The 21,634-nt window shown below is 39.3% G+C and overlaps 1 protein-coding gene across 1 annotated transcript in view; it reads left to right on the top strand.

Annotated features, from left to right (window-relative positions):
* The window catches only part of LOC124550700 (ras-related protein Rab-32-like), a 381,369-nt gene extending 361,490 nt beyond the window's left edge, over positions 1-19,879 (top strand). Inside the window, exons 5-7 of the mRNA XM_047125423.1 lie at positions 3,484-3,544; positions 11,125-11,311; positions 18,115-19,879. Coding sequence (XP_046981379.1) covers positions 3,484-3,544; positions 11,125-11,311; positions 18,115-18,242 — 376 coding nt within the window. The 3' untranslated portion in view covers positions 18,243-19,879. The remainder of the gene's footprint in view (positions 1-3,483; positions 3,545-11,124; positions 11,312-18,114) is intronic.
* Positions 19,880-21,634: the final 1,755 nt, after the last annotated feature.

Raw genomic sequence — 21,634 nt, 5'->3', positions numbered from 1 at the left:
CTACATAGCACGGCACCACATTCTTCATCCACAGTAGGTGCAGCAAAAGTTCATCATAATCAAGCACATGTGACTAAATATGGTCCAGTCACATTAATTTGACCACCTACCATAATTTCCAGTGCAGACATGCAAGAGGAGTGTCAATGAGTGTCTGGCAGGTACCCAACAGGGATGTTGACTCCAGTGCCGTGGACAGTGCCATGGCACAAACAGCTTGATCGAGGTGTTCCCACAGATTCTCGATCGGATTTTAATCCGAAGAGTTTGCTGACCAGGGAAGTACCGTAAACTCAACCCGGTACTCTTTGAACCACACGTACATTTCGAGCTGTGACACACATTGCATTGTCCTGCTTATAGATGCCATTGTGCCAAAGAAAAACCAAACAGCATGTAGGGGTGGATATGATCCCCAAGGGTAGATGTATAATTGTCTTGATCCATTGTACCTTCCAGAGTAACGACATCATCTATCGAATGTCACAAAAACATTCCCCAGACCACTCCTTCCTGACAATTTTTGCAAAGCCATAGATGTCAATGGCCATCTATCTGATGGAAAATAAAATGTGATTAATCTGAAAAGGCCACCTATCACCACTCAGTAGATGACTACATGGTATTGGCATGCAAATACAAGCCTTTGCTGCCAATGAACAAGTAAACGTGAGTGCATGAACCGGGTACCTGCTGAGGAGGCCCATACACAGCAACATTTGCTGAACAGTCATTGAGGAGACACTGTTTGTAGCCCCTTGGTTCATCTGGGTGGTCAGGTGCTCAAAAGTTACCCATCTACTCACCTGTACACGCCTCTGCAGCTGTCATCACCACAGTTGTCTCATCAATGGTTTTGGACAGTGCCATTTTGTGTGCATGGTACACTTCAACCATGGAAGCACACAAACAGTTTACAAACTTAGCAATTTAAAAAATGCTTCCACCCTCGGCGCAAAAGCCAATGATCGTACCCTTTTGGATGTCGATAAATTGCTCCGTTCCTGCATTACCCAGGACTGTACTGTTTTCTGCATCCCAAACACCATTCATATACCTTCACTGCTATTGCTGTCACTTGCCACCTGTGTGTGTTTCTTGCACGTTGACATCAAACATAGGCAGTGGTCACATTAATGTGACTGGACCTTTATACAATGCCAATAAATTTTTGCCAGGACAGGCAAATTTAGATGCAAAACTCTCATTGAGAAGTGTGCTTGAGAGGGTTGCACATTGAAGAGAATAAAGGAGTAGGTGAAAGACTTAGCTTCAATGCCTCCCTTCTTTGAAAAAACATACAAGGAGGAAATGAAAATTTTATTTTTTATAGCCAAACAGGTTGTCCGGGGACTGACACACACTTTCCATGTGAATGTATTCCTTCCGTGACACTGTCAGTATTGCAGTAAGTGAGTCATAGTACACTTCATCTTTTACCCTTTTTTTTTTTTTCAAGATGTTTTCTTCTGGCAGCACATGGTTGGATCTGTTTTGCTTTGGTTGGTCCTTTATTTAGGCAACTGTTTCTTTTTTTTTGTACTGCTGTAACCTGTTAACATGATCATTTGAACCTTCACTGAATATAGCTTACAAGTTAAGTGTAGGCTTCAGCTGTTGAACTGCACCTTCCTCACCACATGATGGCCATTGGCAATGCAACCCCCAACCGCTACCATTGTCCTCTCTCCTACTGCCCTGTCTGCGAAAATGTCGATAGATTTATTTTGTGTGCGCCTTACCACTGCCATTGCCAGTAACAGTAATAATGGACTGCAGCATACCGAAACACATTCTGACAGTGTTCAGAATAGCTGAAACATGAAAAGACAATTTATACAACAATCACAATTGTATGTTAAATTCTTAAGAGATCTGTCTCAACCATCAGAAGTCAAAACAAGAGTAAGACAAGTTTAATTGTATCCTGGAGAAGGTAATCCAAGAATGGATGCATGAAATGAGTTGACTAACATAGTATTCCAAAAGGAATCACTTTTGGCTACGAAAAGTCTAGGCTTCAACTCAAATGCTTAACTCTTGCAGATGATCTAGTAATTTGTGTGCAAAATCTAGACACTGCAGCCAGCAGATCAAACATGAATAATAAAGATGATGTTTCGTGACAGAGAAACACAATCGTTAAAGCAGGGAGAACCCAAACCAAACAGCAAGGAGAAGATAGCAGTTGAAGAAAGAGCAGGGAGATAGCATCCACACTACACCAGAACATTTGCAAATCCAGATCCCTATCTTATCATGCCAAATTCAGCTACTCTGGCATAGTTACGCCTGAATGTTTAAACACCGCAGAATACCAGCGAGAGAGAGAGAGAGAGAGAGAGAGAGAGAGAGAGAGAGAGAGAGAGAGAGAGAGAGAGAGAGAGAGAGGGGGGGGGGGGGGGGGCAGGAGCTCCTGTGGCAATACAAAGCATTAGCAGAAGAGTTTAAATTTCATTTCAGATTTGAAAAATATCAACCACAATAAAGAAAAGAAGGCTGTATTTTTATGCACATATAAAAATAAAATAAAATAAAAAAAGGGAAAAGGGCTGCAAATAAAACATAAACTTACCACAGGATCAGAAACATAATTTATATCTGTAAGAGAAGTATATCTGGATCCAGGTAAGTGTGGGATCAATAAAAAAGGTACAGGAAACGGAGAGAGGGTCAAAGCAAAAATGAGTGGAATGAAACAAGGAAGAAAGAGTGTGAAGAGTATTCTCAGAAGAGGGAGTTAGAGAACAAAGGGATACAAGCGAAGATGAAAAGAAGTCGAAGTGAAGGCAGTTGTGTAATCACAGCCCATAAAAGACTGAAAGGATCTAATAATAATAATAATAATAATAATAATAATATAGTCACATTGCCTTTAAGAGTTCTAACAGACTGAGCAATTGGATCTTCTGCTACTTTTTCAACAAGAAAACCAAGTATGTGTGGGGAGAGAGAGAGAGAGAGAGAGAGAGAGAGAGAGAGAGAGAGAGAGAGAGAGAGAGAGAGAGACCAGCAAGAAGTGGGGATAACACTGGATGATAACCATAAAGCACAAGACCGTCTTGTTTCCCAAAAGAAGCTGAAATCAAAAAAAGGGCAAGAAGGGTACTGAAATGAGGTATCAGCAGCACAGGGAACAAATGTGTGAATACTGGGCTAAAATTTAAGGTGCAGGAAAAAGTGCAATTGAAATAAAGAGGTACAGAGGCAGCCAATACAAGAAGAAGAAGAAGAAGAAGAAGAAGAAAAAGAAGAATTATTGAGCAGTTAGTAATACCATTTACTCTATTTTTTAAATTTAAACTTTTCATCCAAAAATTACATATTTCCTTTCAAAATAATTCATATAGCATTTCAATATTGGTAGTCACTTAAACTGGAAACTATAATTGTAATTATTACAGCCATCCCTGGAAATTATTTTGCTGTTGAGTATGCCCTTCTGACCAAATAGAATGTATTAATTGTGAACGACTGTTACAGGTCAGGTGCTGCAATTGTATTTGATGTGTCGAGGATAGCAACATTTCATTCAGCGCAAAAGGTAAGACTTTATTTTCATATGTTACACCGCCAACAAATCTCTTGAAATGGGAAATTTGAAAAAAATTGTACTCTGACTTTTGCAGAATTTATTCTTTGGTAGCTAAGTAAGATATAATAACAAACACTCAAGTATACAGTAAGTGGGAGGAGGATGAAGTAAGTCATAAGGGGAATATGAGCACACAATTTGAATTCCTAACAAATTAGAAGCACTACCTTCACAAAGAGTGGAAGTGTTTCAAAATAAATGGATTCTAGAGAAAAATTTGGCAGTGAAGTTGCAAAATGCTCAATGATATAATAATGTAAATTCCAGAATTGAAACATACAAAAAATAATGAAGGCAAGCATTCACCTGCTGAGAAATGTTACTGCTGCAGTGCATATAGAGTCTGACACAAGTGATAATTAATAACTACTCTAACTTTAACAGCTTTCTCTACCCCCCCCTCTCTCCCCCCCCCCCCTCTCTCTCCCCCCCCCTCTCTCTCCCCCCCCCTCTCTCTCCCTCTCCCCCCCCCCCCCTCTCTCTCTCTCTCTCTCTCTCTCTCTCTCTCTCTGCCCCCCCCCCCCCCCCTCATATGATCAATTGCCTCATTATTGGCTTAACAAATGACACAACAGAGTAGAAATTACACATGATGATGCTTCCCTATTAAACATGAAATGGGTTTCGACGTGTCAAAAATTGGCAAATGTTATTTTGTAGACAAAGTGAAAATTCATTTTCTTGAAGACACATCAACATAAGATTGCTTTTACATTACATAAATATTCTCTCACCGCTTTTTTATTTCTTTCATAGAAATACATCTCATTTTTATAATATTAATTCACAGTAAGAGTAAATACAGGTTTAATGATAAGTTGCCATACAAATGGTAAAAGTAACAACTAATGTTTTTTTTTGTACATAATAAATGGTATCTTGTATAATATGTTACAGAATAAATACCACATCTCTCCGTTCCACATAGACATACAATGAGTCGCGCTAACTCATTTTGGAAAATGTGACTATTCTTTCTCCTGTTGTCTGTCAACAAACTATGATGAGTACTCTTTCCAGTTGGCCCACATTACTGATTTTATGCTGGTACACAATTGATTTTAAAAGCCTCACAGGTAAATGTCCATTTGAGGGAGGCCTGGCAACCTGAATAGCCACTCTGCTGGGCAATGTCAACTGGTCCATTTTCTCGGAAACTGCTGACCAATCATTGAGTGGTGTCCATCTTTCTGGAAGAATGTATGGAAGTCTCCATGTTCGTCGAGGATTGACACAAAGACATAATATTTCAACATGACGAGGTAGACCATCACATTGACTTTTCCTTCAATGGAACAAAAAGGATCAACAAATTCTGTACCACTTCATGGTTTTCATCCACATTAACTTTCACAGTCTGACATTTAACTTGAAATTCTATCACTTTACCACTGCCATAAAGTGTTTCCTCGTCTGAAAAAAGGACGGAATTAACAAAATCAAACATTCTCATGCATATTCAGTACCCATTCACCAGTGCTTCCCAACACCAGTGTCAACCTGTCAAATACTGCCACTCATTAAGACCACAAAATCCTCATGATGCTGCTTTGGCTGATTCCCACTTATGCAAGCAGAGTCACATCGAGTCCCATTTTTCAGACTTTTGGCTATCTCTGGTAGCACCTGTCTAGACATACCTTCATCTGTTACCATCTTTGGTTTCAAGATCTGCTTAAATCTGCCCTTTCCAACTGCTTAACCATACTGAAAACAAGAAGGGAATTAGTTTCTGCATCCACCATTTGTATTGAGACTAAAGACTCAGCCCACTACTTAATGTTCAGAAGCAAAAACAAAATGTAACAGATCGTATGTAGTATTTAGTGAAACATTATTTACTTGCATGAAATGAGAGCACTCTTCGAGGGTGTAAAAAAACAGTTACTGGTAAGTAGTTTATTTAACAGGGTGTGGTAAAGTGTCAGACTACAAATCAAAATATCTTAGGTTCAATCCCTGGTCAATCCTAGCATTTTTATCAGTCACCTGTCATTTCTTTCACCAATGGCAATGTTTATTGAAGCAAAAAATGCAAAGTTATTCTGTGGTTCAGAATCTATGTTAAACTGTATGTCCCTCTGTGACGGGCTGGGTCAGTTCAAAGGTAGGAGGAAAGCAACAGCACACAACCTCCAACAAGACAGTGATCAGAAAAGCACTATAGTGCTCAAAGCACTCTTTGGACTGATGACATCTTTACTTTAGTGTAAGAATTTTTGAAACAGCACTGAGTAATGCATTTGTTAATCTGATTCCTACATTCAATTAATTCTTCTCACACTATATTATCCTGTAACTATTAACATGGCATTTGTCTTTGGTTTCTGTGTTATGTTGGTGCAGCTTAGAGTTCATGGTTGGCTGCAATGATGTGACCAACATCGTAACATATAATTACAGTTAAAATATTGGTCCTGAGAACAAACTTCAGTGACACAAAAGTCTTCAGGTCCTGAACTACAGATGATTCTCATAGGTCTTTCCTGCAGACCAGCAGCCTCCCATTTAAGTTATCAAAGTATTGAGTCAAGTTTTCATATTCCTTACCTGCACACATGGTTACTCAATTGTGTTTGCCATTAGTATTCATTACTGTTTATAATTACATAAGTCAATATCGCAATTGTGGAAACTATAATAAATAGTGCAGTTCATGGCGATATATATAATAGAGGGAAACATTCCACTTGGGAAAAATATATCTAAAAACAAAGATACCAGAACTTACCAAATGAAAGCGTTGGTATGTTGATAGAGACAATAAACCACACACACACACACACACACACACACACACACACACACACACACACACTTCAAGCTTTTGCAACCCAAAGTTGCTTCATCAGGAAAGAGGGAAGGAGAGGGAAAGACGAAAGGATATGGGTTTTAAGGGAGAGGGTAAGGAGTCATTCCAGTCCCGGCAGCGGAAAGACTTACCTTAGGGGGGGAAAAGGACAGGTATACACACACACACACACACTCACACACACACACACACACACACACACATATTGATCCGCACATATACAGACACAGGCAGACATATGTAAAGACAAAGAGGTTGGGCAGAGATGTCAGTCGAGGCGGAAGTACAGAGGCAAAGATGTTGAATGACAGGTGAGGTATGAGTGGCGGCAACCTGAAATTAGCGGAGGTTGAGGCCTGGTGGGTAACGGGAAGAGAGAATATATTGAAGGGCAAGTTCCCATCTCCGGAGTTCTGATAGGTTGGTGTCAGTGGGAAGTATCCAGATAACCTGGACGGTGTAACGCTGGGCCAAGATGTGCTGGCCGTGCACCAAGGCATGTTTAGTCACAGGGTGAACCTCATTACCAACAAACACTGTCTGCCTGTGTCCGTTCGTGCGAATGGACAGTTTGTTGCTGGTCATTCCCACATAGAAGGCGTCACAGTGTAGGCATGTCAGTTGGTAAATCACATGGGTGCTCTGCCTTTGATCGTGTACACCTTCCGGGTTACAGGACTGGAGTAGGTGGTGGTGGAAGGGAGCATGGGACAGGTTTTACACCAGGGGCGGTTACAAGGGTAGGAGCCAGAGGGTAGGGAAGGTGGTTTGGGGATTTCATAGGGATGAACCAAGAGGTTACGAAGGTTAGGTGGACGGCGGAAAGACACTCTTAGTGGAGTGGGGAGGATTTCATGAAGGATGGATCTCATTTCAGGGCAGGATTTGAGGAAGTCGTAGCCCTGCTGGAGAGCCACGTTCAGAGTCTGATCCAGTCCCGAAAAATATCCTGTCACAAGTGGGGCACTTTTGTGGTTCTTCTGTGGGAGGTTCTGGGTTTGAGGGGATAAGGAAGTGGCTCTGGTTATTTGCTTCTGTACCAGGTCGGGAGGGTAGTTGCGGGATGCGAAAGCTGTTTTCATGTTATTGGTGTAATGGCTCAGGGATTCAGGACTCGAGCAGATTCGTTTGCCACGAAGACCTAATCCGTAGGTAAGGGGCCGTATGATATGGAATGGGTGGCAGATGTCATAATGGAGGTACTGTTGCTTGCTGGTGGGTTTGCTGTGGACGGATGTGTGCAGCTGGCCATTGGACAGATGGTCAATGTCGAGGAAAGTCGCATGGGATTTGGAGTAGGACCAGGTGAATCTGATGGAACCAAAGGAGTTGAGATTGGAGAGGAAATTCTGGAGTTCTTCTTCACTGTGAGTCCAGATCATGAAGATGTCATCAATAAATCTGTACCAAACTTTGGGTTGGCAGGCCTGGGTAACCAAGAAGGCTTCCTCTAAGCGACCCATGAATAGGTTGGCGTACGAGGGGGCCATCCTGGTACCCATGGCTCTTCCCTTTAATTGTTGGTATGTCTGGCCTTCAAAAGTGAAGAAGTTGTGGGTTAGGATGAAGCTGGCTAAGGAACTGCTTGTGTCTGTACATGTGCAGATGGGTGTGTGTGTGTGTGTGTGTGTGTGTGTGTGTGTGTGTGTGTGTGTGTGTGTGTGGGCACGCGTGCACAAGTTTATACCTGTCCTTTTTTCCCCCTAAGGTAAGTCTTTCCACTCCCGGGATTGGAATGACTCCTTACCCTCTCCCTTAAAACCCACATCCTTTTGTCTTTCCCTCCCCTTCCCTCTTTCCTGATGAAGCAACCATGGGTTGCGAAAGCTTGAATTTTGTGTGTGTGTTTGTGTTTATTTGTGTGTCTATCAACATACCAACGCTTTGGTTTGGTAAGTTATATCACCTTTTTTTTAGATATATATATTGTGTGGGTGTGTTTGATAACATCTGTTTACACATCATCTCCTCCACTTGAAAACTTGCCCAACTCACTTCAACAACCTGTTTAGTCTTGGTTTCAGACTGCATCAGCCTCTCTTAAATAAGCAATGCAGCAGACCCTCGATTATCTGACCTACAATTAACCGACTCCTCAAATTATCCAACCATGATTACAACCATTCATCTGCACTCTGTGCACGTCAATGTGCCAACGTTATCGACCGATTTTACTCTTGTCACAACAAGTGATCAGCCAAGTGACACTATTCACACTGGCTCAGTTTAAAGTATTGCATTACCAGATTGCTTTACTGTACTCCTCAATCTGCTGCTTCACCAGTGAGCTTTTTAAGATTATTGTGCTTCTCATGTTAATTTCAAAATTGTAGTTTACTTTTAAAGTTGTGATCAAAAAGGTAAGGGTGTCTGGAAGAATAAAAAATGGCTACAAATTAGAAATGTAAACATGTTGTATGCACATCGAAACAGAAACTGTGTTCTACAAAGAAATGGAATAGGTGAGTCAGTTACTAAATAAGCCTCTGAAATGGGTGGTGGAGTGACAACCATTAAAGACTGCAAAAAGAACCAAAAAGATCTTGAAGCTTTTTCGTCAACTGTAGAGGGCGAAAATGATCCAGGAACTAGAAAAGCATTGGAAAAACCAAAACTTTAGTGTGCTTTGGTTTTGTCAGGAAAGACATAAGGAGACCCTACTTTCAATGTCCTATCATAGAACAAAAAGCTATTCAGTTGCACCAAAAACCGGGATGAAGAAGATGAATTCCATACAAATGATGTTTCTGCTATGACCACAGGCCTGCCGTGATGCAGCCACAAAGACAAGTTTTATAAAACTGAAACAAAAAAGCTTTTACAGTTTTTTAAATTCAGTGTCTAAAATTTCCTGTTTTCCTTGCTCTTTACCATAAATGTATTTTTATCACTTAATTTTGATTTATTCATCATTTTGAGCTCTGTAATTGACTTGTTTCGCCCTCCTCCAAATAGCTGACCTTTTTAGTGCTCCAACCATCACCTGGTCCCAAAAGTGAAGATTAATTAAGGTTCTACTTTAGTTCACTTGATCCAATGGCAACCTACTCATAATTGAGTCGATTATGAACAACAGTTTAATCTTTTCATTAAAACACTGTTTTGATATCAGACTTACAATCATAATAAATAACACAATTGCAGTATGGGACTTAAAGATGCATTTACAGTCAGATAAATTTTTGTTAATTCCTTCAAACAAATATTTTGCAAGCACTGCTCTCTCATTACAAGTTTTTACAGTTCAAAAACTATTAACAAAACCATGAAGGACAGCTTTCTAGAACCCTTTATAGTTTAAAAAAGTTAAGTTCAATGAACTTAAGGACTGTCATATCTGACATGATGAGAACTCCATAAAGTATTTATTTGTAAATTACTCAGCACTAAGGCACCTCACACCAAGAAGCTTGCACCATAAATAGTAAAAAAAATTTGGGAAATGATGACAGTATTCCTAATACAATTAATTATTTATAGCAAATAAAATCTAGTCTAAAACTGGAAATTACAGCTCACATTCTGAAGGCAAAATTTTACATATGCACTGAGTAATTTTTAAGGGTTATTGGTCGTATCTCCAAGGTAGGCTCAAAATACAATACCTTCTTACAGAGGGTGTCCATGAAGGCCTCTATTAACGTATTTACTATGAATATTAAAATAATTAGGATACTAGTATCTCCTCTACATTAACATTTTGAGTAAAAACATAATACATCACTATAATAAAAAAAATCTATGCCATAACACATATTTATAAATACGGTGCCACTATGCCCAGAAATATGTATTAGCTCACAAAGTTCTTTCTTTACATAATAAGGTGGAATTTTCGATTAGACAAGTAACTGATTTCCAGGAAAACTACGTGCAGCATTAGGGTAAGCACATCAAAAATATTACCTTGAATAATGAATCTAAATGGGAAACATTTTAATTGATGTTTTGATGTATTTATACATCTCCCATGTGTATACTATATACAAAATTTGGGAATAAACAAAGGGAACAAAAATTGTTACCAACAGGAATTGAAGTCATAACAGAAGGTGTAATTCCAACAGAAGGTGTAATTCCAACTTTTGGCATGATACAAAAATAAAGTATTTAAATATGCTTACAATAATAAATACACATCATGTGCTATTATCCTATAGTGAATAGTGGATGTCATGTTTTCTTGAGAGTGACTCTCACTATTCCTTACGAAATCATGCGCACCACACACCTCTTTGCTAGCCAGTGGCAGTTTCCACAAAAGGAAAAATCCCAATGTTGTCTTTGTCTTTGCTTCTCATCGCATCTGGTAAGTCTGCACTGACCTGAGGTTCTGGGTGACTTTTGCATACTCTCCCCATTTCCTAAGCCTCGCCCATCCTTTTTATACTTCCTCCTTCATTCCCCTCCAACGATTCTGCTAGGAGGTGGTGCCACAGGCTCCGAAAGCTTACGCATTTCTTCAACGTTTACAAGCCTTTTTTCCTGCCACTACTTATCTATCCGTAAATATTAAGATATAAATAGGAGATAACAGCTATTTAATGTAGCTGAGAAACTGGCAGCCTTTGAAAAGTATTGTTAATGAGGTGTTTAGAATAAGTTTCGTGAGTTGCTTGCCATTTGTTGATGTATGTTGTGACTTGGTGCACACCCTTGTTGATGAAATTTACAGTTGTTATGGATGATTCTGAACTCCACATATGTATGTTCACAGTGGCTCAATGACATCAGGGAAAAAGTAACACAACAGGATGGCACTCCCATCCCCACAGTGTTGCTGGCAAACAAGTGCGACATCCAAGGGTCTTCCGGGCCTTCTACGGAGACCATAGCTCGATTCTGTCGTGATAATGGTATCACGAATTGGTTCTCTACATCAGCAAAGGAGAATATCAATATAGGTGAGGAAATAGAATTCTATGTTGTGCCCACCACTATGAATGAATGCACACTCAAGCAATTACATATTAGCAAATCATATTACAAAAAGCATCATACTGTACATGTTCTGTAACTTTGTTTCTCACATGGGAAGAGAGGGTGGGGTGGGGGGGTGGGACTCCTAGGACTGAAGGAATGTGTATAAGTTGACCAATATAGACCTTTTTTAGGTCATTGCCAATATCAGCAAACAGTACAGAATCATGCGGCAGTGTTTTGTAATTTGCAGCAATAAGATTTCAGTTTAGATTGCACAAAATTATTCCAGTGATGTTTACCTCATGCCATGTTCAATATCATGAATCACATAAACTGTTCCCAACACCTTTTGTGCGAATTGCTTGTTTATTTTGTGTGCACAGTACAACTTTAATAAGTGCTATTAAGCATGCAAGATTAGTTGTGGAGAACAACTGGACGCCATTTTCCTGACACTGGGCTCTTTAACTACATTATCAGTCAGTTAAGCACTAATCATGTGAAAACCGATCCTTTGAAGAAGTAAAGGTGTTCGTCACAAAATCACAAGTTGTTTAATGAGACAGACATAGAGTGAGCTTATAGAATGAACCAATCCACAGAGAAATAACTGCAAAAACATAATATGCTTTATTCTGTGTCTTCCAAGATAAAGCTGTTTGCAGCTGATAGGGTTTAATGTGCAGTCACAGATGAGGTGACAAAACACAGAGCACAAGCTCAGATTGAAAGAAAGATGTGAAAAGAAATCAGTTGTATTCTTTTTAAAGGCATCATTGTGGAGTTTGCCTTAAGCAATTTAGGGAAACCTCAGAAAACCTAAATCCGGATGAGCAGATAAAGATGTAAACTGCTACCCATCTGACTCCAGGTCCAAATCAGCCTCTTTACTTTATCAGAGGGCTGCAATGTTTTGTTTTGGTAGCTCTGACAGAATGATAGGATAATGTGATGCAGGTATTTAAGTGTGTACCAACGGTGTGGATGTGTACCTGCATACACAAAATGAATTTGTTTTAGACCAAGTCATTACAAAACATCAAAACAACTAAATTGCCAATTATTCGACCGACTTTGCAGTGATCCTCTTCAGGCTGACTAACTGTTGGTTTCTGGTGATGGGTTTCTACTATCACTGCCATGTTTTGGTTGTCAGGTGGCTACTGACGTCACATTCTGGTATGCCACTGGACAATAAAAAGTAAAAATTGCTGTGGAGAGGTGGCTCCACAGATCTGGTAGGTGACTGCTAAGCAATAATGAAACTATAGCTTATACAAGGGTAGCATTTCTCCTGCAGCGAGACATTCATACCGCACAGCAGTTCTCTTGTGACCACTTTTTTATGCTGTTGGACCCATATAAAATGAAGCTGTTGACTGGTGAACACATGGGGCCTGCTGGCAGACAGGTCATTGGTAACTTGTGGCCATCTTCCCTGCATGTCCTATCAGGGCTATATATAGCCTTTCATTTTTTGCTGCTGTATTCACAGCTGATGATCAAGCACATTGTGTTCTTGAAAATTAATAGCTGGGCCACAGTCATAAGGGGTTCAGCAACAGCTGATTAACTGTGTTGCTCCAGTCGTAAGTAGCATTCCTGTTTAGACATGCAATAGCTACTCCGGGTTTCACTACCGTAGACTTTGCCACATAGGCATCCAAGTTCGTAGATGCCTACAATGTGGAGAGCATCTACAAAGGTTCACAACATTTAAGGCATTTTGTATGCATAGTTGTTTGACCACGGTATTTTGGGCAGCTTAATTTTAATGTGCCCATGCCAGCTCCGGTAACAATACATGTTTGGGACAGCCTAAAACTGCCACCACTGATGATAATATTGCACAGGTTCACCAAATGGTGCTAGAGAAATCTCAAATAAAGGTGAGAGACAACAAAATTTATTGTACGGCATCAGCAGCTGAAGGTATGAATTCTTGAAAAATAAACCACAAACAGCTGTTGTGTAAACGGGACTAGGAAAGTTTTGCAACACATCTTTAGTTATTTTATTTTTTCGAAGTAAGTTCTCCCACACTGAATACAACTTCCCATCCTTCAAAACCAATCCCTAAACCAGTTCTCCCATGTTTCTGTACGGAGTAAGGCACACTCACTGTCCCAAACCCTAAGGACGTCCTCATCACTTGAAAACTGCACTCCTTTCAGCTTCATTTTCATATGTGGGAACAGTGCAAAGTCGCAAGAAGCAAGGTCTGGACTGTAAGGACGGTGCTCAAGAAGTTGCAGCCCTGTACCCCGCAAATATTTGGTGCATGCTTTGGCACAGTGAGTTGGAGTGTTTTCGTGATGGGAGGAACCAAATGTCCATTCTTCACTTCAGTCGCAGGTTCTTCAAAGATTCGATGACTTTAGGACAGGCACTGCTCAGTGTACCACTTAGCTGTGCCCGTCCTCTGGGTGTCCAAAACAACATGCTCCACAATTCCACTTGATTTGTAAACAAACAGCTATCCTTTTCTTCTTTACTGACAAGGATTTTGTGACAGATACGGGCTTGTCGTTATCTTCAAAGACCCAAATTTTGTTTTAATTCTTAGTCAGCACATCATAATAGTACAGCAAAGTCTTGTCACCTGTCATGATATTATTCACACACTGAGAATGTACCTTACAAAACATCTTTAAAATCTACCGGCACCAAGTCACTCATGTCATTTGCTCTTCCATCAGTCTATGCAGCACCCAGAGACAACGAAGTTCATTACTTGCAAATGATCATGCAGAATCTTAGCTCTAAGGTATACTCTGTCTGCTTATGGTCAATCGTCTGTCTTCTTCTAGCATTTTTCTCGCAGCATCAATTTTTCCCTCCCCAACTGATGATTGTGGCCTTCCCGTCCACTCAGCATCCTCCAGAGGGAAATTACCAGTTTGGTTCTGTACCACCTGAATATGGTTGAACGATGTGGACACCTCACCAAGTACAAGAGCCATTTCTTCAAAGTGCTGGTCTATGATGAAACCATGGGTGAAGTTGTGCGGCAAAACTGCCCGAAAACTAAACCTTCTAATGAACAACTGCACCCACAGACTTGGTACCGCGGCTACAATGTAAGTATGAAGTATTGTCAGAACACAGCAACAATCAGCCTCCTGCAACCTATTGTTGTGTCGTACTGCAAAACTCTCCTAATACCCTTTGTATGATCCTTTAATATTACTACCACTTTAACAATAATGCATCTTCATAATAATTTATAAAAAGTTTTATAATTCTCCCATGTGCTATTCTTGTTTATTTATATGCACCTGAAGATTCAACACTGTAACACTGCAAAACTGGCAGTACTCTTAAAGAATCATACAACAGTTGTTCCTGGTTCATTTTTCAATAATGCATTTGATGAGAAAGATAACAGAAGCTATGAGCATATCTGAAGAACATGTTTGTCACAGATTCATTGAACATTTATGGATGAGAAGGCTGACCACATGCTGGCTGCCACAATTGCTCACTCTGTGCCAGCTCATACCTCAGCAGTAACCATGGCAAAAATCCACAAATTGCATTTTAAACTGTTTGCTCATCCTCCTTACTCAACAGATCCAGCCCCCAAGTAAATTTTTTTGTTCCTTCAGCTGAAATTTGAGCTTTGAGGACAGAAATTTTCTTTGAATGAAGAGGTCAGCACCTTCATAACCAACTATTTTGTAGGAGAAAGACACTAACTATTATTTCAATGGGTTAAAGAGATGGGTATTGCTGGAAGAAGTGTACAGATTAACAAAGAGATTACACTGAAAAGTAAAAATACATTTGAAGACAAAACATCTTATTTCTTTGCTAGGTCAGAAACTTTAGAAACTACAACCATATACAAACATTCATGCTTCTCAACAGATTTCAGATCCTGTGCTTCTCAACAGCACTTTGCCTACACAGTCGCTGACACCTCTCACATTAGACAAGTGAGCAACAAGAAGAGGATCTTCTGTTATTTTGTCTGTTCTATCTTCACTGTACCTCAAAAGTTCATTGTATATTCTTGTTACGCTATCCATTTGCAGGCAATGTTGTCTGGAGCTCTTTCACTTTGCGTTGAAGGTGTTCCATGTCATTAACAGGTGGTCTTGGGCTTTCAGCATACATAGCATAGCATTCTTTCATGCACATGGATGTTGGTATTCATAGATTTCCTGTAGGTTTTGTCAAAATTTGCCACCAGATGTTCTGTGCGGTTCTACATACAGGAAGGGAATTGTCTGTTGTTTTCTATTTCTTATGTAAACCATATATTTTTAGGTAAGGTGTTGAGGTGCCAACAAAATCTGGGATGCTGACAACTTTCAGCAGAAACTGGACAAGCTCTGGACAGCATTCTGTGTGGATGGATATAGTGACAACATGAGAGTTATGAGTTACAGTGAAGGTAAAACAAACAAAAGAACAGGAGAAATACTTCCTGTTGCTCGCTAATGAGGAATTAATATCATATTCCAGAGCAGTTTGAGGATCAGAGATCTCTCAATACCCTTGAAGGGTTCCACATACTCTGCACAGTGTAGTTGTGTATAAACTTCGATGTGAATGTGGCAGAGTCTACATTGATGAAACTGGGAGACCTATTACCACTTGCATATTGGAGCACAAATGCTGTGTACGACTGGAGTAACGCAATAAATCAGCTATAGCTGACAAAACTGCCAGGGCTGTGGCTATACTCTTACTTACAAAGAACCACATGTTCCTGCTCATCAGCCATGGACACAACAGCAAAAAAATTAGAAAGGCTCTCCAAATAATTAAGCACCCTAACAACTTGAACTGGATCAGCAGGCCACTTGTATTCACCATCCAACAGCCCCGCATGACCAGAGTCCTGTCAAACAAACCCGTACATTTACAAAATTTGTCAGTTTAACCTCACACTGAACTAGATGCAGTTGGTGTTGGTGTGTGTTTTGACAGTAAAGACATAGTTACATCAACTTTCTTCCAACGGACAATGAAACTTTTAAGAACTTGTTGAGGCCCTCGTAAAAGAGCAAACTTGTCTGTCAAATTCGCTACGGATGTATCAAACAAGCTGTACATATACCACGAAAGCCTGTAATGTTAACCTTACTTCTGGAGCAGATGCTTTTCATGTATAAAGTATTTTGGCACTAGTGAGAATGGCTACAAATGTAGATGAGATTTAGCATTTCTAACATTTAAAGAAGAAAACAAGGCACCTCACCAGAGAATTGTTTAAAATGAAGGAGAAATATACACACGAAAACATGTTTTCCTGTGCCGCGCGGGATTAGCCGAGCGGTCTAAAGGCGCTGCAGTTGTGGACTGTGCGGCTGGTTCCGGCGGAGGTTAGAGTCCTCCCTCGGGTGTGTGTGTGTGTGTGTGTGTGTGTGTGTGTGTGTGTGTGTGTGTTTTCTTAGGATAATTTAGGTTAAGTAGTGTGTAAGCTTAGGTACTGATGACCATAGCAGTTAAGTCCATAAGACTTCACAAACATTTTGAACATTGCACGTGGATAGTAAAATGTTCATTATTTGTATGCAAAAATTTACTCTCTTCTTCTTGGTCCCCTAATGAAAGTTCATTAAAATACCACAGTATGGGAACATACATCCCACATTGCCTGTATAACAACTGGAGAACTTAGATTTCTTTTATTTCAATGCACTTCTCCTTGTAGGTCAGGCATAACAGACAGATTTTGTTCATACCTTCTCCCTGCGAAACATGACGTCTCTACCGTTTTGGTAATTGTCAGTGCTATTTTGTTTTCATCCTTGGTCATAGTTTCCATAATTCTAGAAAATCGGCATACAGTGTGATAAAATTGTAATAAAAGAATTTTTCACTGTACATGTGTGGTGAAAAATTAACTGAAACATCATCTGCCATCTTGTCAAACTTTCCAGCAATCGAAATTTCTCGCAAACACATCATACAAGACCTATCTATGTGTGACAAACATGCCAAAGAGTACTGTACACAGCCAAATATCTGGCAAGCATACTTAAGTTTAAGAAAATGTTTGATCATTTACAGGGGCCTTTTAAAAACCTGCCATGTGGGATTGATGTCTCACTGCAGAACACTACCCATGGGCACAAGCTTGCCAGTTGGTAGGAAAAAGTGAATCACCTGCCAGAGTAGCATAGTCACTAGCTTTCTGTATTGCCATCACTCCATAAAAATCTTGCCACCCGGAGTGGCTGAGCGGTTCTAGGCGCTACAGTCTGGAACCGCGTGACCGCTACGGTCACAGGTTTGAATCCTGCCTCGGGCATGGATGTGTGTGATGTCCTTAGGTTAGTTAGGTTTAAGTAGTTCTAAGTTCTAGGGGACGGATGACCACAGCAGTTAAATCCCATAGTGCTCAGAGCCATTTGAACCATAAAAATCTTTTCTTCAAACTATCCAGTGGCATACCAGAATGTGACATCAGCAGCCACATGAGAACCAAAATAAGGTAGTATACAGAAGAAACCATTACCAGAATCAAGCAGTTACAACACCCTTAAGAGGACTGCTGCAAAATGAGTTGAAACATCAGTTATATTACCCCCCCCCCCATGTGATATTAAAACTTTGACTGACCCTTTTAGTCCCATAATTCATTGTGTGTGTCTATTTTTTATTTTTGTAATTGCTGTCATTTCTATAATGTTTTAATTATTTATTGTATGGCACCACATGTGTAAAAATACTTATATGTTAATAAAGCAATTCACATAATAATAAAATAGTAATATAATAATAATAATAATAATAAAACCATAAGAGTAACATTTATTTTATCTTACAGATGAAGCTATGGCATTCCTGGTGAACAAGGTCATGTATGTGAAAACTCAAGAGGCTGCGGCTGATACTATCATTCTTTCGGCCAGCACAGGACAGACAAAGGAGAAACAAAGAAACTGTTGCGGATGATAGGCATGTTATGGAAACAGTCTTTTGCCAATATTGTGGTTGTGCAATTTACCCTAAGGTGTCTGTACAATGTACAGTTCCAGTCATAGCAGTGCCTAAATCTAGCAAACAGGCGAGATTACCGCAAAATACTTTGCAACTGATGCAACTTAAGGTTTCAATTTCCAAAGGGGGTAACAGACTGGATACATGAACTGGCCAACGGAGTAAAATGTAATGTATACCACTTAAGCACATGATGAAGGTCCAATAACAACTGTGGAAGCAAAGAAACGTGTTGCGTGCTGATACACCCTAGAAGATAGTGTTGTGCAATAAAACACTGAAGAATTAACCAGTTCTATATAACTTTTATTTTATACTAAATTTATTTTCTACAGTGGTAATCACAAATTTTGTTCAAAAACTGTGCATCACATTTATAATTTTGTTGTCAATCACTAAATTAAAATTACATTGTACTGAAGCCATATAACAATAACTATATACAATGGTGATGTACAATTAAATTGTGGTTTCTATTGTTTATATTTTTATATTGTTAAAAATATGTCTTATTCAAAGTTTTCATTTTATAGTTCATCAAGTGCATTGTCACCAATTACATCCAGTTGCATGTTAACTTCAGTAATCCACAAAAGAGTTGGTGAGACAAGCAGGATACATTTAGTATCAACAATTTCCAGGCTTAAATGTGCAGAAGGTTTCTTTTTATTAGAGGATATCTTATAACAGTTCCAAAGAAAATTAAAAATACGAATGTAAATAGAGTATCTGCCATTTCCTGGTCTGTGCTATAACTGCAGGAAACTACTGCGGAGCAGTGACATGCAGGTGGTAGTACTTGATGTAAATATATCTCATAATCAAAGAAAGCATGTATAAGGGGACAAACATACTGACATCTATTTCTACACGGTTCTGTATAGTAAGTAAAATACCAGTAATTGCACTTGACATCATACAGAAACTGTGGAATGCAATGTAAATTTGTTTTTAGTCACTACTTGAAACTGATTGTCAGCTCCAAAATCCACTAATCAAAAGCTTCTCTACTTTCTGTAGAGCATGAAGTACCTGTCATCCATTTGCACATTATATACATGTGGACACATATTTTTGTACAGAAAAAATTCAGACTATGAAACATCTACACACAACTCCGAATGCTGTGTGGCAGGGATATCACTTACGTATATAACCTGTAAATATTGAGAATGTATTTTTAAGTGAATTTTATTTATTGTTATCTCATTTTGTCACTTTTACTAATCACAGTGACAGGACTGGTATAAAAGTGAGATTTGTGAATTGTTCACATTCCAAATACTGGCCCACCAATTACAATTACGATTGAAAAATTGTCAATGTTTAATGCAAAAGGCCTTGTGTTCTGCGGTATTAAAATATAATTGACTTTTTTTTTAAAAAAAAGTTATGTATTCAAAACTGTAATTTTATAAAATTAATGTGAATCTGGGTTGTACAATGTAATGATGTATTTAGTTTCATGATTAATGTAAAGATTGTTGTAAACTCCCAAACATGTTTTATAAATCATTGAAATAGAAAATACAATCAACAAAATGTGTCCCCCTCCCCCCTCCCTCTATATTGTTTGAAATTGAGAGACAGACCCATACCACTGCAGCAGAGATATTTAACACTGTTACAAAAATTATTGAAAAATAATAAAGATATTACAGCTGACATCCTGCCAGATAAGTTCTCATGGAAAATGCAAAGGAAAATGTTAAACAGTTCCGTACTAATCTTACACATCCTAAATGCAGTAAGGTAGTACCACACCAGTTAGCAGCCTAAAACAAATCTGTATTCGTAAGATTGTGTTATACAGGATAAACCGTGCCAAATGAGATAACAAAGAAAAACTATTATAAAGAAATATACCTAGGATCAAAATTCTTTACAGAAATTGTAAAAGTGGTGACTAACTTTTATTTTATTCATACAAGGGATATTGTACAACGCTGCAGTTACACTACTTCAACATCAACAAACAATGTCAGTTACTCTTTAGTCAAAGAAGTGAAGCTCTCTCTCGTTATGGGCACAATAAGGTGAGTCTCCATTCAAAATAATCCATGTTATAGATTTTTTCTACTGAGAAACAATTTTAAGAGGATTCACAGGAAAGGCCGCTCGAATGAGGTTGGTGACCTGGGTGGCTACTCCATCAGGCCAAGTTGACTGATCTAATGTCCAGAAGACTGTGGTCCATTGACTGGCATGCGTTGATGCCGTAACGTACTAGTGCCTCGTCTTCTTTGAACAATGCAGGGAGTCACCACTTTCATCCAGGACTGGTGTGAAGAAATCTTTCAACATGGTGAGCTTTCCCTCAATGGAAAAAGGATCAACAATCCTCTCTGCCAAGCTTCCTCGGGAGGTGTGTGTGTGTGTGTGTGTGTGTGTGTGTGTGTGTGTGTGTGTGTGTGTGCGTGCGTGTGTGTGTTGGGGGGGGATGGAACCTACAAACTAAACCTGTTTGTTCTCATCAATCTTCAGTGTCCACTTGTTGCAGAATTCTATCCTCTGGTCAGGTGCAATAGATGCAGCACGTGTGTCGAATCCAATTTGCTCAATTCCTGGCCATCACTGCAAGCAACTGTGTTGACATAGCTTCCTCCATTACCATATTTAGTCTTCTAGATCTGCTTGCATTGGCAGCGGAACCAGTCCTGTTGAATATTTACTGATAAGTATTGCCACAGTGTCATGGGTTACCTGAATTCTTTGCACTGCGTTGGAAACACATGCTATATGCCAATCTGTTGTTCCTTTTTTTTTTTTTTAAGGGGTACTTCCTTTTAATTGGTTCACATTCCTGAAATAAAAAAAAAGTAATTAGTCACTGCTTTCACCATTTGTATGGAGACCAATCAGTGCTGTTTGCCGTAGTGACAATAAAATGCAGGTCCTCCTGCAACTTGCTGGGAAAGTCTATTCAAAGGTCACAGAAAGCCAAAGCCATACCACCTCAGGCCTGTGTCTGTTAAAGGACTGTGCTGTTCAAAACAATCTTTAGATTGATGACTGCTTTACTTCTAGAAATCATGAAAATACTGATATGTATGGTTTTCCAAAGATCACACCACGTGGAAGATTTATTATGGGTATAGAAAAGGCCAAAGCCATCATCACAGTTGCAGCTAAGATGAACAGCTTTTTGGTCATAAATAAATAACAAACTATCAACAATCATAATTGGCATGTGTTATTTGTCAGGTGTACTTCCTTTCTTCACTCTCCACTTAAATTAGCATCTACACAAAGGAAGTACATACTACTACTACTACTACTACTACTACTACTACTACTACTACTACTTCTTCTTCTTGTTAAGAATTTTAAAGGTACTATTTGGCTCC

The sequence above is a fragment of the Schistocerca americana genome, chromosome 9 (genome assembly GCF_021461395.2).
Source record: "Schistocerca americana isolate TAMUIC-IGC-003095 chromosome 9, iqSchAmer2.1, whole genome shotgun sequence".
NCBI lineage: Eukaryota > Metazoa > Arthropoda > Insecta > Orthoptera > Acrididae > Schistocerca > Schistocerca americana.
This window is presented reverse-complemented; position numbering and strand designations above follow the sequence as displayed.